Source organism: Scleropages formosus, chromosome 17 (assembly GCF_900964775.1).
Source record: "Scleropages formosus chromosome 17, fSclFor1.1, whole genome shotgun sequence".
Classification (NCBI taxonomy): Eukaryota; Metazoa; Chordata; class Actinopteri; order Osteoglossiformes; family Osteoglossidae; genus Scleropages; species Scleropages formosus.
This window is the reverse complement of record NC_041822.1, coordinates 10,613,746-10,629,353: the sequence shown is the minus strand read 5'-3', so window position 1 is coordinate 10,629,353 and position 15,608 is coordinate 10,613,746. Positions and strand designations below refer to the sequence as shown.

The 15,608-nt window shown below is 41.0% G+C and overlaps 1 protein-coding gene across 2 annotated transcripts; it reads right to left on the bottom strand.

Annotated features, from left to right (window-relative positions):
- Positions 1-3,994: 3,994 nt before the first annotated feature.
- Positions 3,995-11,344, bottom strand: LOC108938379 (WD repeat-containing protein 5-like). Of its 2 annotated transcripts, none has more exons than XM_018758918.2 (14): positions 11,165-11,344; positions 9,235-9,362; positions 8,925-9,033; positions 8,734-8,807; positions 8,356-8,445; positions 8,057-8,146; positions 7,793-7,876; positions 7,167-7,222; positions 7,010-7,056; positions 6,272-6,347; positions 6,061-6,094; positions 5,856-5,930; positions 5,395-5,482; positions 3,995-5,277 (listed from the first exon to the last, which is right to left on the bottom strand). In XM_018758918.2, exons 2-14 carry the CDS (start codon positions 9,313-9,315, stop codon positions 5,177-5,179), a joined length of 1,005 nt encoding a protein of 334 aa, XP_018614434.1. In that variant the 5' UTR covers positions 9,316-9,362; positions 11,165-11,344; the 3' UTR covers positions 3,995-5,176. The 2 variants fall into 2 exon arrangements, with proteins under 2 accessions (XP_018614434.1, XP_018614433.1); XM_018758917.2 differs by having other exon boundaries at positions 3,996-5,277; positions 9,235-9,317.
- Between the last annotated feature and the right edge of the window lie 4,264 nt (positions 11,345-15,608).

Genomic DNA, 15,608 nt, shown 5'->3' with positions numbered 1-15,608 from the left:
AAATGGAATTCAGCCCTGGTCTCAGACAGAGGAATTCTTAGCTCAGGACGCACATGTTTACTGGCTCAGCCGCTTGGGAACTTTATGGCTCGATATGAGCCTTTCTCCCAGACGTCCAGATGCAGTGGCAGGTAAAGGTTTGAGAAATGCGCAAATGTCACAGCATATAACTTTTAAGAAACGGGCAGCGACGACGTGTTTGCGTCGGTCGACATCCATGGAGTTCGTGCCCCGACGCCGTGTTCTGGGGTGCTCTCTGACAGCGTATTTGTTGTTTTCGGTTTGTTGGTCACTTCTGCGCTGGATCAAGTGAAACCCCAACGGTCACTGCAGTAGCTGTAGCAGTTTAATAGTAAGAAAAAAGATACATCAAAATGAAAATATTCTATTTTTGTACAAATGTAATTTTATCCCTTGCTTATATATTCCCTATGGTTATTTACCTTCATTCTGTGGAATGTTGTATACATGACTTGTATAAATATTAATTTTAAAAGGAAAACAATACCTTAAAAAGTTATAGGGTGGTCTACACCCTTATTGCTCCCCTGTACATTTACTATGTTGTTTGATTTTCTTTTGGTCTGTCTCTTCAACTGAGTTGTCCTCTCTTTTTTTACCTTTTTTTTTTTTTTTTTTTTTTTTTTTTTTAGAAAAACTGAAAAAAAATCATGCTCTTTGTGGGTTGTTCTCTGATGTTCTCTTTAAAGATTATTAAAATCAGAAGGCTTCTGAGGGTTTTCTTTGTGTCCACCTTCTGTTAATGTAAAAGCAGAAAAGTAATTGCTCAGCAGAATTAAACTGATGGCAAGAGGGCAAGAGGACGAGAGGAAATACAGCAGACAAAATCCATGCCTACTGACATCTACGCAAACGTAAGTAAGCCATTGCACTTCAAAAATATAGCTGGTTTCACTGTAGCTTACAATGCGTTATTGGCTGCTAAGTTTGATTTCTCAACCAGCGCCAAGAATAATATTTGCAGTACATTTTTCTCCACTAGTGAGCATTTTCTTTAAACAGAGCAGAAAAAAACTGGGGACCAAATCTGGTCCCCATTCTGCCTTGTGGAGTTCTGCATCTACTGCTATGTTTTGTCTGTATGTAGACATAGGTCAGGGGGGCGCGATGGCGCAGTGGGTTGGACCACAGTCCTGCTTTCCGGTGGGTCTGGGGTTCGAGTCCCGCTTGGGGTGCCTTGCGACGGACTGGCATCCCGTCCTGGGTATGTCCCCTCCCCCTCCGGCCCTACGCCCTGTGTTACCGGGTAGGCTCCGGTTCCCCGTGACCCCGTATGGGACAAGCGGTTCTGAAAATGTGTGTGTGTGTGTGTGTGTGTGTGTGTGTGTGTGTGTGTGTGTGTGTGTGTGTGTGTGTGTAGACATATGTTTCCTCCCACTTTTAAAGATATTTCGTTCCACTGAAATGGTGACTCTGAGCTGCCTTAGTGTGTGCGAGACCACCCTGTGATGAAGTGGCATCCCGAACACCCATTCCTCGGCTCTCACTACACAAATCTACTCAGAGAATTCTAGTAAAACAAATGAACTACCATACATTTTAAGAGGAAAAATAAACAGCGACATAAGGTTCACCATTTTTTTTTTTATCAAACATGCAAAGTTCATATCCCGTTTTTGAAACTGAAGAAAATGTCATTGAAAACAATTTCTGAAATATCAGAACTTCTCTAGACACCTTTAAATCCTACCTTAAGACCCAAATTTTCAAAATTGCTTATACATACCTTTATCTCACACACACACACACACACACATCTTCTGAACCACTTGTCCCATACAGGGTCACAGGGAGCAAGAGCCTAACCTGGCAACACAGGGTGTAAGGCTGGAGGGGGAGGAGACACACCCAGGACGGGACGCCAGTCTGTCACAAGGCACCCCAAGCGGGACTTGAACCCCCGACCCATCGGAGAGCAGGACCTGGCCCAACCCACTGCGCCACCGCACCCCCCCACCTTTATCTCAAAACATTTCAATTATTTATTTTCTCTTTTGGGGGGTGCGGTGGCGCAGTGGGTTGGACCGCAGTCCTGCTGTCCAGTGGGTCTGGGGTTCAAGTCCCGCTTGGGGTACCTTGCGACGGACTGGCGTCCCGTCCTGGGTGTGTCCCCTTCCCCCTCCGGCCTTACGCCCTGTGTTGCCGGGTAGGCTCCGGTTCCCCGTGACCCTGTAAGGGACAAGCGGTTCTGATAATGTGTGTGTGTGTGTGTATTTTCTCTTTTTTAATTTGTTTTATCATGCTTACATTTATTTAGCAGACACTTTTCTCCAAAGCAACTTCCAGTGAACTCTATGTAGTGTTATGAGCCCATACACAATATTCACCAAGGTGACTTACACTGCTAGATACACTACTTACACTGGGTCGCTCATCCATACACCAGTGGAACACACACACTCTCTCTGTCACTCACACACTATGGGGGAACCTGAACAGCACGTCTTTGATCTGTGGGAGGAAACCAATGCAGACACAGAGACAACATGCAAACTCCACACGGAGTGAGCAGGGATCAAACCCGCATCTTCTTGCACCACCCAGGCACTGTGAGACAGCAGCACTACTTGCTGTGCCACTGTGCTTGGGCAGCATAATGGCGCAGTGGGTAGTTCTCATGCCTCACAGCTCCTGGACTGTGGGCTTGAACCTGACTCGGTTTTGCACGTTTTTCTTTTGCGTTCATATGCGTTTTCTCTCACAGTTCAAAGATGAGTTTCATGTGAGTTTTTGTCTTTAATTTATGCTAGGTGACTAACTAAGTGAGTAAGTATGAGTAAATGAGTGTGTGGTAGTCCTGCGATGGACTGGAATCCCATCCAAGGGGAGCCCTGCACTGTAACCTATACTTGCGGGAAAGGCTCCGGACCACTGGACAAGTGGTTATTAATAATGAATAGGTTCTGCTGTTCTGTTATTACACTTATTTAAAGGCTTATATATATATATTGTGTAGGTCTTTGCTTTAAAATGTTATCCTATATATCTTTTATTGTAAAAGCATTTTGAAAAGCTAGGTTTAAGTGCACTATGTAAAATAAATGTTTCTGGAACACTACCTAAGGAGGCAATTCTCAAAGTAATTATTGTAATCATTCAAACCATCTTTGCTGAAGTATTGCTAAAGAATCTTTTGTGAAAAATGAATAGAAAATTATGAAGTTATTCATAATATTGCCTCAATAGAATTTATCAGAGGGGGATGCAGTGGTGCAGCGGGTTTGACCTCTGTCTGCTCTCCGGTGGGTCTGGGGTTTGTTAGTCCTGCTTAGGTGTGTCCTCCCGCCCTTCAGCCTCTGTGTTGCTGGTTAAGCTCCAGCTCTTCGCAACCGTTCTCAGGAGAAGCGGTTTCAGGCAATGTGTGTAGGATGTATTAAGTTTTTGCCTTTTTTGAATTTCTTTCCGCAGTTTGACATGTGTTGTTTTGCTCATTATTATTATTATAATAGATGATGGTTTTTCCACTATGATTTAAGAAAATGAGATGTCTGAGAGATACTTGAAAGTAGCCATATGGCTGCAAGACAACTGAGATGTATAGGAAAAGTCAATCCAGGTGCAGGAACAGCTGCTTGCCTTTTTCACTGGTTGACATCACCAAGGCTTATATTTGGAATGTTCTCAGAACTCTAAATTCTCATAACAGGATTGTTATGCGAGGGAAAAGACATTTCCATTTCACACAAAATATTCTGTGCCTTTCCATACAATATGTAGTAAACGAAGTACTCCAGCCTAAAATTACAATGGTAAACTGGTGTGTTTTTGGTCAGATGCTGAGGAAAGCTCTTTTGGTTCAGGCAAGATCTTAAACTGCTCTCCTTTTGACTACATTCAAGGTTGCAATACAAGGATATGAGACCTGAGCAATTGAAAGTAGATGTTGCTGCTCCCGTACAAACTCTCAAACTGATCATCAGCTGTTTTCACAACATAAATAGTGGATAATAAGCTCTGTCAAGTTAGTTTATATAAAGTTTAATCAAATCTATTTTTTTTTTTTACATCAGAAACATAGAAAAGTGGTCACTGCTACACAAACAACCATGGACAAGAGAAGCAACCTTCATACCTCACAGATTTTACAATGTACATTGTGAAGCAGGCAAGATGCTGTGAGACAGATTCATGTAGAATTTCTACAAATTTGTATTTGCTGCAAGTTTTCTTTTGTTATTGAAGAGAAAGTTCCGCTACACACAAAGGAAAAATACCACACATTACAATGAAATGCATACAGAGTTGTGAGGGTACTCTGAACAATGCAGTGCCCCAGCTCACACCGCTACACACTGTTCCACAGTGTTACTTGAAGAGAATCGCGATATGACCTGCTTTCTTGATTACACTGACAAGAGAAAAATACCATACTTTCATTTGGGCTGTAGCTCCACTATTGTGAAAATTTATTTCTGGAAAAATCCAACATTTGGTCATTTTCAGCCACCAAAGGAAAGAATTCTATAGGTAGTCAGAGCACTAGACCCAGAAATGTCAAATTTGTATGCCTGCACAGGAATGTTTAATACACAGACATGCTTGAAATTGGGGGGGAAAAAAATTGAATTTTTTTGAATGAGTCAATTGATTTGGCATATTTAAATGCCAAAGAACAGTGCCAGCTCCTGTAGACAAGTTTTGTAACCTTGCTTAATTTGCCAAGCCATATATTAAACATACAAGATGTCTATATATAGTTAATACAAAAATCCCAAGGTAATGTACACTTTTAGTTGAAAGGGAGGAGTTCAGGCTGCTGAAATGACTGAGTCTCCCACACTAGCAAAGCTACTGGAGTTCAAACTACCAACATCTATACAATCAGTATATTGGTCAAAGCTTGAAGAAGCTAAGTGAATTTTAGCAGAACAGTTGACAACTAAGAATTTAATGAATGACACAAAATCCTTTTTTTGCACAGAGAAAATAAGGCTTTGAGGGAGGTGCAGGACATAGTCTTCAAGGTGGGGAGGGTGTGTTGGTGAAAGTGGTGGGAGAGAAGATGGGGACTTCACACAGACAGCTTGGCCTAGCCCTTTGCAGCAAGGCCTGGTGTCCCGGGGCCTGACATCTACCCACAGCTGAAGCTGAAACTTTCCTGCTCAGGTCCTCTCTTCATTATCAGGAGCCATGAATTCTCAAGCATCTCAGGGGCTTAACAGTCGCTCTTCCAAAGTTTAATGGTTTTGTCGTTTTCCAACGCTGCAGAAGCAATTATGTTCTCTGTTGGGTGGCATGCTGTTGATATAACCACATCTGAAAAAATAATAAAGCTCTCTTTTAAAAAGAGTAAATAACTAACTTAAAATGTGCTTGAAAGACAACATCATAACCATTATTACTTGCACTGCATATTTAATGCCAATAACTAACCAGTGTGTCCCGGCAGCTTCTGAACAATCTCCTTAGTCTGTAGGTTCCAGATGTACACCATGCTGTCTTCTGAACCAGAGACAATCCACTGGCCAGGAAGAGGTTAAACTGAGGTTAACGTGTTGCTCCAAGGAACTTACTGTTGTGGAAAAATGTACGGTAAAGTACTGTAGCACTATAGCTCACCTACAATTGTTATGTAGTTGCTACCTTGTAGTCTCAAAAGCACCAGTGTACTGTAACTATCCAGATACCAAGTCATCTTGGGTACAGGCAATCAAGTTTTTTTTTTTTTAATTGCAAAAAACTGAAAATGAAAAAGCCTTTGGCTCTGCTGTCCAAGTTAAGAACTTTAAGAACTACTTTTTCTAGTCTCCCAACTGCTGCTCCATTGTGAGGAGTTTCAACGACATCTCCGTAACAGTCATACAATATAAAACAACTATATGTAATCCACATACCTTACCACCCGTGACTGAGAAATTGGCAAACACGCAGTACTTCTCATTCTTATGCCCAGTGTAGGTCTTTAAGCACTGAAAGACACATGGGAGAGGGGGGGAAAAAAAAAAAAAAAAAAAACACAAATTATGAACAAAAAATAAGACTGGAAAAGAATTTTGGGTTTTGAGTACAAAGGAAATGATTCCACACGCAGACACATACCTTTCCTTTACTGTAGTCCCAAAGCTTCAGGGTGCTGCAAAGAAAAGGTTTTTTAATTCAGTAAATATCTACTGCAGAGACCTTAGGATCTTAAATCACAGAAACTACCCTGCAAAACATTCTTAGGCTGACATAAAACTTTAACTAAATTGTCTTTGCTGAGATTCCTGTGAAAGGTCTGCAGGGAGCCCAAAGATGAAGCGAAACTCACTTATCCAGGGTGGCGGCCAGGATGTATTTGCCATTTGGGGAGAACTTCACAAAGGACACTGGTGGGTTGTCGTCATCTTTTGCCAGGAGAGAACATTACTTAATTTAAGAGCATGTGCATTCCTGCTGCAACACGTTTGCAAAACGTGGATTTGAGCTAAGTTACAGCCATGCGCCACTTAACGACTGACCGCATATACTGTGGTAGTCCCGTAAGATTATAATGGAGTTGAAAAATTCTTATCGAATAGCGATGTTATAGCTGTCATCACGCAACGTGTTACTCACATCCGTGATGGTGCTGGTGTAAACAAACCTGCTGTGCTGTCAATCATGTAAAAGTATAGCACATAGAATTATGTCCAGTACATAATACTTGATGATGATAAACACCCGTCTTACTGGTTTATGTATTTACTATACTTCATTTTTTAGGGTGTAGTCTTTCTACTTATAAAAAAAAAGTTTTGTAAAACAGTGTTACAGTGGCAGCAGCATCATGAATCTCGTTTACTTCGTCTCTTGACTGCATTGAGGCTATACCATCTAGGTTTGTGCAAGTACACTATGATGTTTGCACAACAACGAAATCGCTTAACAATGCATTTCTCAGAACATATCCCTGTTAAGCGACGCATGTCTGTAATACCGAACTTGAACTTATAGACTGTATTAGTAACTAGCTAAACATATGAAATGCTTTATGAACAATAAACAGTAAACAGCAAATCAACTTTACCAATAAGTGTTTTAAGACACTGTCCAGATGCTGTGTCCCAGATCCGACTGAAATAAGAACAAAAACACCCCAATTACAACAACAAAGTTCTGATATGAGTTATAAAAATTTGTACTATAAAAAAATAAAGGCAGATCTAGTGAAGAAGTGCACTCACCAGAGACCATCATAACTGCTGGATACAATTAGAGAACCATCTCTGTTGAAATGGACCTGGAAATAAGATTTTTTTTTTTCTCTTTTTTACTGATTCTCTATGTATGAAAACATTAACCCATTTCCTCCTAGGTAATATCAACCAGCTGCAGCAAAAAAAAAAAAAAAAAACCCCAGAGACCATACATTCTACTCAAAACAAACAGCATAAATGAGCACAAAACTAACTTTTAAAAAGCATCTAACAGAAATTCAAATGAATGCCAAGAACAACATGGGTAGAAATCCACTGAAGAGAGCAGGAAACCATGTGGACAACATGAAGTAAGTGTGGCTTTTACGGAGCTTGATGCCAGGAGAAGCCACAGAAGAGGACAAAACTCACACACATTTCCTTTCATATCATCAACACAAAAGCAAAACAGTTCAAATTGAACTAGTGCTCTGCAGTGGAGAACAATGAACATTTCTCCAAATACCGTTCCTATCTGTGTCATTACTAAATCTGCTAAACATTTTACCAACTCATAGAAAGAATGTTTAAACATCAAAAAATTAAAATGCAGGTCAAGGACACGGGCAGAAATGACTGCTGGAGAAGTTCAACATCCCCTCCCCATCACTAACCGCAGAAACTGGGTCAGAATGGGCTGGTAACGTCTTCAAACACTTCCCTGTCTTCACATCCCATATCCGCACACTCTCATCAAACTGCAAACACATACAGATGTTACCTGCTGCTCAGAGTTAGAAAAGTGCAGTTATTTTTCCCCAGACACACCATTTAGCATCTCGTCACTTCTGTTGTCTAACAAAATGTATACATTTGTCAAATTCTGTAAAGAACATCTTTTCTAAAGCGGTGTCATGTTCAAGAAGATGTGAACTTACTGATCCTGAAACAATGAGATTGGACTGTGGGTTGAAGTTGCAACAGAAGACGTAGTTGCTGTGGCCCTTTAATGTTTTTAAACATTTTCCCTACAAAATAAGGAAGACGATATTGATTTGAGAACACACAGTAACTGTTCAAAATGTAAATATGGGAACCTATTATAACAATTGCCAATAAAAGTGAAAACTTCACCACTGTAATTACCATGGCAGTGCTGAAAATACTGACCTTATCCAATGTAAAGTGATGATGCACTAGAAAAAAGGAAAGTAGACTCTCTACAAGAACCTCTTACCGAGCTGACATCCCAAATTTTTAGGGTCTTGTCATCTGATGCTGAGACCAGCAGATTGGAGTCTGAGGACCAGGCCACATCTGAGATACCCTGGAGAAGACGAGTAAAGGGGATTAGAGAGACTTGCTGTGGACCCCCATGTGTCTATGGAACTTATCAAACTAGCTCAGAAAAGTATTTTCACAGGTTTCCCCACATTAAGGTAAAATAAATAAACCTAAAACAGAAATATGCAATTTCCTTAGGTGATAAAATATTGTAACCCAAAATGATAGAGACTAGCATGAAAAAAGTCAACTTGGTCATAAACTGAAAATGCTTGTGAACTATTTTGTGACTGACAAAGCCTGACACCAAAACCAGATTTATCCAACTCACAAGTTTGTGTCCAGCTATTGTTTTCTCAAACTTCCCATCATATGCTCCCCATATTTTGATGAGTTTGTCAGCAGCTGAAACATAAGGAGTAAAGCACAGATTTAAGGATGTTCAGTAAGAGGGACCTTTGATGTAATGCAACATGTTTACCTAAAGCTCCTACAGCGAATGTTAGGAGAAGTATCACTCACAAGAGCTGGCCAGCCATTCCCCACTTGGGCTGAATTTGACAGAAGACACGGCTTTTGTGTGGCCAGCGAGTGTGAACTTGAGGCTGTAGTTTGGCTTCACTGGTGCGGACTACAAAACATTGAACAGACACGGGACGTAAAGCATAAACGCGAGGCAAACTGTGATTAAAAAAAAAAAAAAAACATGAAAATGCTGAGTCTAGAAACCGTAGCGGAACAAGTACATGCTGCATGAAAACCATCACCATATGCCAGCAGCAAATTCATCTCGAGCTGCTGTGAATCAGCGTACAGGTGTCAGGGCGTTTACCTTGCTTTGACTCGCCGAGGCAGACGACGCCAACTGCGATTTAGCGGCTTCGGTTTCGGGTTTCTTCTCCTCTGTTGCCATGGCTGCGCAGCAAGTGAATCGGAGTCAGGATGGAGGGCAGCCAGCTCCTCCAGACGACCAAACATATTCATTTAAGAAAACGTGCAACATGCAGCCAGAATAAGTATTTTTTCCAAACTCATAAGAACGTTACAATGAAATCTAGGTCGGGACATGACGATGCTGGTGCAGAATGCACAACGTGCGACTGAAAAACCTGCAATACGCAGCATCTTGAAGAGACACAGTGACCTTGATGCTGGGAGCCACAGTCCAGGCACCTTCCACAGGTGGGAGGTTTAGTAAAAAATCTGCTCCAAGGTGAGCTGGTAGCGTAGCGTTGAGCTGCTGCCTCTGGACCCAAAAAGGTCACAGGTTCGATTGCCACCTCTGCCTGTAGTACCCTTGAGCAAGGTGCTTACCCTAAATTGCTCCAGTAAAAATTACCCAGCTGTATAAATGGGTAAATAATTGTAAATACCTCAACATTGCAAGTCGCTTCGGAGAAAAGCATCAGCTGAACGAATAAATATAAATGCTTACAGCTCTTCTACTCGCACAAAAAGACACGGGATGCAGGCGGACTGTACGCGGGCGTCCCCAGTCTCATGCTGCAGAGGTGCCGCGACAAACCGTGCGTTCACCTACAGTGCAGTAGGATGCTGAAGCGGAATACGAGGGACAGCAGAGCTCCTGGTTCGGGATCTTTTGTTCCAGACTCACTCAGGGTTTCTGGTTCGAACCCCACTCAGGCTGCAGTGCCCCTGATCACAGTACTTACCCTGAACTCATACGTCGGTAAGAATTGCCTGTTGTACAAATTAGTGAACCTCTGTACAGCAGATTACCTACCCTGTACTGGGGTGTAAGACACTTTTGGCCTCACAAGGGGTCTCGAACAAGAGCAGCAACAACAACACTATTTTACATTTATTCATTTAGCAGATGCTTTTTCTCCAAAGAAACTTACAATGTTAAACTACCAGCAATTACTCAAATAGCCAGGCAGTTCGTAATGAGCCACTCAAGTGCAGTACTTTACTCAGAGGTACCAGTACAGCAGCAGCAGGTGGGAGTCGAACCTGCAACCTCCGGCTCCAGAGGCGGAAGCACTACGCATGCGCCGTCTCTACATTTTTGCTGATGTAAAGTGAAGAGGACTCGAGACTGTCCGTCTCCCCCACAGCGCGCGCGGACACTTCCGCCACTTCACTTTACAATTGGTACTCAACTCTCTCTCACACTGCTCTCCGCGGAAGCGGTCCGTTCTGTTGAAGTTTATTCGGGCTAAAACGACCATGAAATAATGGTTTTCAGGGGAAGCTGTGTGGAATATTTCCGCTAAGACGTGTTGCCATAAATGAATTATGCCGTATATCTTAATTCTAGTAAGAATGAGGTTTGTCCTGCAGACCGGACTGCCCGTGCGCATGCGCAGACGGTGCCTCGCGCCACGATGGAAGCGTTCAATAAAACAACGTGGAGAAACGTGTGCGCGGTCAGTCAGAGATACATTCAGTTCATTCCAACGCGTTCTAAACGATGCCTGGTGAGGAGGAAGCAGTCCGAAGAGCCCAGGAGCCGTCCCTCTTCCTGCAATCGCTCCGCGTTCCTTAAGGCTTAAGCAGCATGGAACGAATGCATGGCATGCGCCACCGACTTGTACACAAATAAGTCCAACCAACTCGAATCGAATGACTCCTTTCTTTTCCTCAGAAAAAATGGCTTGCGGTCACGAGTCTCATTCTCTTATTCCGGCGTCGTTCGTGCTGCTCGATCCGTGCGCTGTGATATTACTAGCTACTTCATTCAAACAATAACACACATGATGATGATTCCGCAGTGAGTCGTCGGATTATAACTAACTCACCGTCTGCGCCGTGTGGGACTCGATGCACTTCGTTATTTTCGCTGTTTGTCGCGCAAAATCTACGATGTTTATTTTCTGTAAAAGGCAGCGCTTCGTCACCTCCACCTATCTGTTCAGCGGCCGCTCATAACAATTAAAGCTGCAAACGTCGGGATTGAGACTGCCTGGTAATGTGGCAGGTAAGTGATACTGCGCATGTGCGGAAACGGGACCGCGCACGTACGGCGTTCAGGGAGGGACATTCACGAGCAACCGTAATTAAGCGCGTTCTCATCTGTCTTGACATTATTATTATTATTATTATTATTATTATTATTATTATTATTATTAATATTAATATTAATTTGCTTGCTGATTTAGCTAGAGTTTTTTTCTAAAGGGATACAATATTTTCTTTGTGTATTAGCTTTATTGACCTTTTTTTACCGGAGGTTTGGCGTGTGTTCAAATTTTCGATCAGGCTGTCAGGTGGGATTTACCCCGTGTGCAACAGATTTAAGCATCAACATGGATAATTTTCAAAATTTGTTGTTTTAAATGTTAAACCTAGGTCTCAGGTTATGGAAGGGTAAACTGTGATTGAACACCTGAGGGAAACCACGCTATCACAAGGAGAAAAGTCCATGCAAACATACATACAGATTATTTTCAGTCATTTTAAATGGGTTTTAATTTTAATCTTGTTTGAAGTTAGAAGTTTTGCATTGCACATTTGTGCTGTCCATGCATGGCATGGTGCACCTGCATTGCGGCCCACGTTTCCAGGATAGGGTCCAGACTACCACACCCAACTATTGAGGGTTCTACAGAACCTAAAAATGTACAAACCTTACCTAATTTGTTTGTTTTTAATTGCATTTTCTTCATTGTTCTATTTTCTAGAATTTTCCTGTTGCAGAGTGAAAATGGCCTGCTTGCTGCTAAACACACTCAGATATATTAGAAACAGAACTGTACTTTCTAATTGTAACCCCACTTGGTCACAGTCAAACAGGTAGATCTTTCCTTTGTGTAGACGTCTGTCAGGCTAGAAAAGTAAACTCTCCATAGATTTTGTGACGAGTTTATTAAAATCATGCCTGTTGCGTTTGAGTTCAGCTGATAGATCGGTGTAGAATCGCAGATGGGAATCTTTCAACATGATGCCCCTTTTCTACATTGTGGCTTTTGGAGATATTCTTTGTCAGAGAGAAACAGAAATTTGACGGGAAAGCTCCCGGAATAGGCATTTGGATTGGGAGTGCATCCAGAGAGTTGGTAGGAGAAATCAAGGTCAACAGGAGGGGAAATGGCTGGCTGCCCCATCCAAAAACATAGTTTGCCCTGCTTAAATTGCTTAGGAGGAATGTTCTCTTCAGTGTTCTCAGATAATGCTACAAATTTCTATATTTTGGTTTTTATATTCCATTTCAGCAGCTGCTGATTTAGCTTTTGATTCTACCAACTTCTCCAGTTCAGGGATCCTGTACTCAGTCCTGGCAAAGTGAATTTCTGAGCTATTCACACAATCAGATTGAAAATCAGTGTTTTTTTTTTTTTTTTTTCTTTCCAAAACATTGACATTTATTGATTTTGCAGACGCTTTTCTCCAAAATGATTTACAGTGATAAATATGTCATAGTGTCAGCCCACACCTTTTCACCCAAGACGACATACAATGCTAGACATACTACAGTAAAGTGTTTCGTTTCCTTAGTTTAACTACCATATCATTCAGCTGATCGAACATCTCATACATAACAGTCAGATAGATTGCTTGATCAGTTATACCTCTTTTGTCTGTGCTACCAAATCCCTGAAATCACCCTGAAGGTTAACTGGTATGGCTGGAAATGGAACAAATGGTCAAAGCTGATCTCATCTTCTTCATCAAAAACTCCCCATGCATCCATAGCAACCTTCTTTACTTGCATGGTTCATCTGATCTTTTCTCAGTGGTCTTTGCTTTAGTTCTTTCCCCTTTATGAGAGTTTATTGAGGAAAGAATTCTGCAGAGGCAGAAAAAATTATACTTTGTGGGTCTCTGGAATGCAGACAAAATTTATCTTGAAAAACTGCCATGTGAGGGGAAAAGAAAGAAACAAAGGTATACAGGAGAGATTTTATTCAGTGTATTTTTTATAATAGCTTTATTCAAGCTTATAGAAGCAGCCCAGTGAATAGAGGGACTCTTACATTTTTTGATTGCAAACTGAAAGTGACCAGATGTTGAAGAATGTTGCACATGCTTATGTGATGACACAGTTCAAACCTTATGACCATTTTGTTGTGTATCTCATTTCAAACTGAGAACACAGTCTGGATTTAAGGTTTAACGCTAATATATTCTTCCCATGGTGTGGTGGCGCAGTGGGTTGGACCATAGTCCTGCTCTTCGGTGGGTCTGGGGTTCAAGTCCCGCTTGGGGTGCCTTGTGACGGACTGGCGTCCCGTCCTGGGTGTGTCCCCTCCCCCTCCGGCCTTACGCCCTGTGTTACTGGGTAGGCTCCGGTTCCCCGCAACCATGTATGGGACAAGCGGTTCTGAAAGTGTGTGTGTGTGTGTGTGATATTCTTCCCATGCTGTCCTCCATTACACTCCTGTGCTGCTTGATGCACAGGAGGATCATTGCAGCATCCTGCATAGATGAAGCACAACACATTAAATAGGAGTTTGTGGAAATAATGCATGTTTTATTTTTAGTCATTTTTAAGAACATTTCATTTTTAGTTTACTTGAAGTTAAAAAAAAACAAAATATAGGTGATCTCAACTATGACAACTGAGTGGATGACCTGTTGAATAAAATACAATAAGGTCTTACAGTGTACTATAGTTTAATTATAGCTCTTTAGTTCTGAACAGAACAGGTCTTAATTGTATTTGTCAGCTGAGGTAAAAGTTGTCTTTTAATAGAAAATGCAAACTAGAGCCACATAGGATGCATTTCATATGAACTGTGCTGTTCAGACTAAATTTTGAATTTCTGGGAAATACATCAAGCAAAATCCCTGGATCAAACTAATTTCTTATCTCTCTGCTCTTAGCGAATACCTCTTTATCTCAGCAAATGCCTCTTGACATGGGGGGGTTAACGCTTCTGTTAGTCACACGAGTAAAGGCTGTGTACTCTCTATATCATATTAAACCCTTTGAACTTAAGGTCAGTGGTATTTCGGAAGCATATTTTCTTGGCCTGTGCAAAGTGTTCTTGTTTACTAAACAAACTGTGGTGGTAGTTAAGCACATGGACCTGATGGTTCAAGCTCCTCTCCCTGGTATTGCTGTAGCAGTAGTAAATTATTTGCCACAACTAGTTCCAGTGAAATACCCAAAATGCATACATGGTTTAAATAGGAGTTACATTGGATGAAAGTAATGAATTGATAAACTATACTTTTATGTTTAGGTTTGTAGGTCTATGCCCATTCTTTCAAAAGATCATGAACAAGTACCTCACACTTTGCTGTTACAGGTGTTGACTTCTGGTAACCTTTCAAATAAGAGTTTGACTTTATAAAAAAAAAATACAGTGGTTCTGGCCTCAGCATGACTGTGTCCCCTATGCTTTTAAGAATTTTCTTCTGCTCATGTGTACTGCATCCATTTTATATATTTTTGTACAATTAATAGTCTGGACTTCACTTTACTTCTGTGGTCTGATCCTAAATTTAACAAACACATTTAATGATTGTCACAATGGCATGACTGCCCTTGTTAGGTATTTTTGAAAAGGAAAGTTTGATATCAGAATTACATGATTTAATGTATTGTCTTTAAACGTATTTTCAATAGGGCTATCCTAACCAATGTATTTTGAAAGTACAGAACCTTGCTGACATGGGGATAAAAGTTTACATTTGTTTTACATTCCCACATTCATTTAGCAGATTGGTTTTTGCAAAGCTACATATAACAGAGTAAAAAGTGCATTTCACCAAAAGAGAAACAGATGCAACTGCTTCATTGAAGTGAAACACAAAAGAGATGGAGTTGTGCTATATGTATTGTTACACTGCTGGACTATGGATAGCTCATTGAGTCCTGCTCAACATGCACAACTTACTGCTCCTTACCTTACAAGCAAACTCCAGTTAAGGGCTTATTGAAATGAACAGAGTATCTTTCGTGAAGTATTACTATTTCATATGCTGGCACTTATTAAATGTGTGTAGCTGTCTTAGGTGTTCTAATTTAATACTGAGAAGCAGTCTAGATTTGGTCTATTTTATCCAAAAAGTGTCTCAAATGTCATGCTCTCTCTTGTAAAAGGTGAAAAAAATTTAATAATGTGATCATGATTCGGAAAAGATAGGTGTTCTGGGTAAAACACTACGGAATGTATACGTAATTCACTAAAATACACCTCATTGACCTTTCAACATTTTAAAATAAACAAATCTTATAGCAATGTACTCTCACAGAATAGCCTCAACCTTTCTGGCTTTTATGGAAGAAAAACAAAA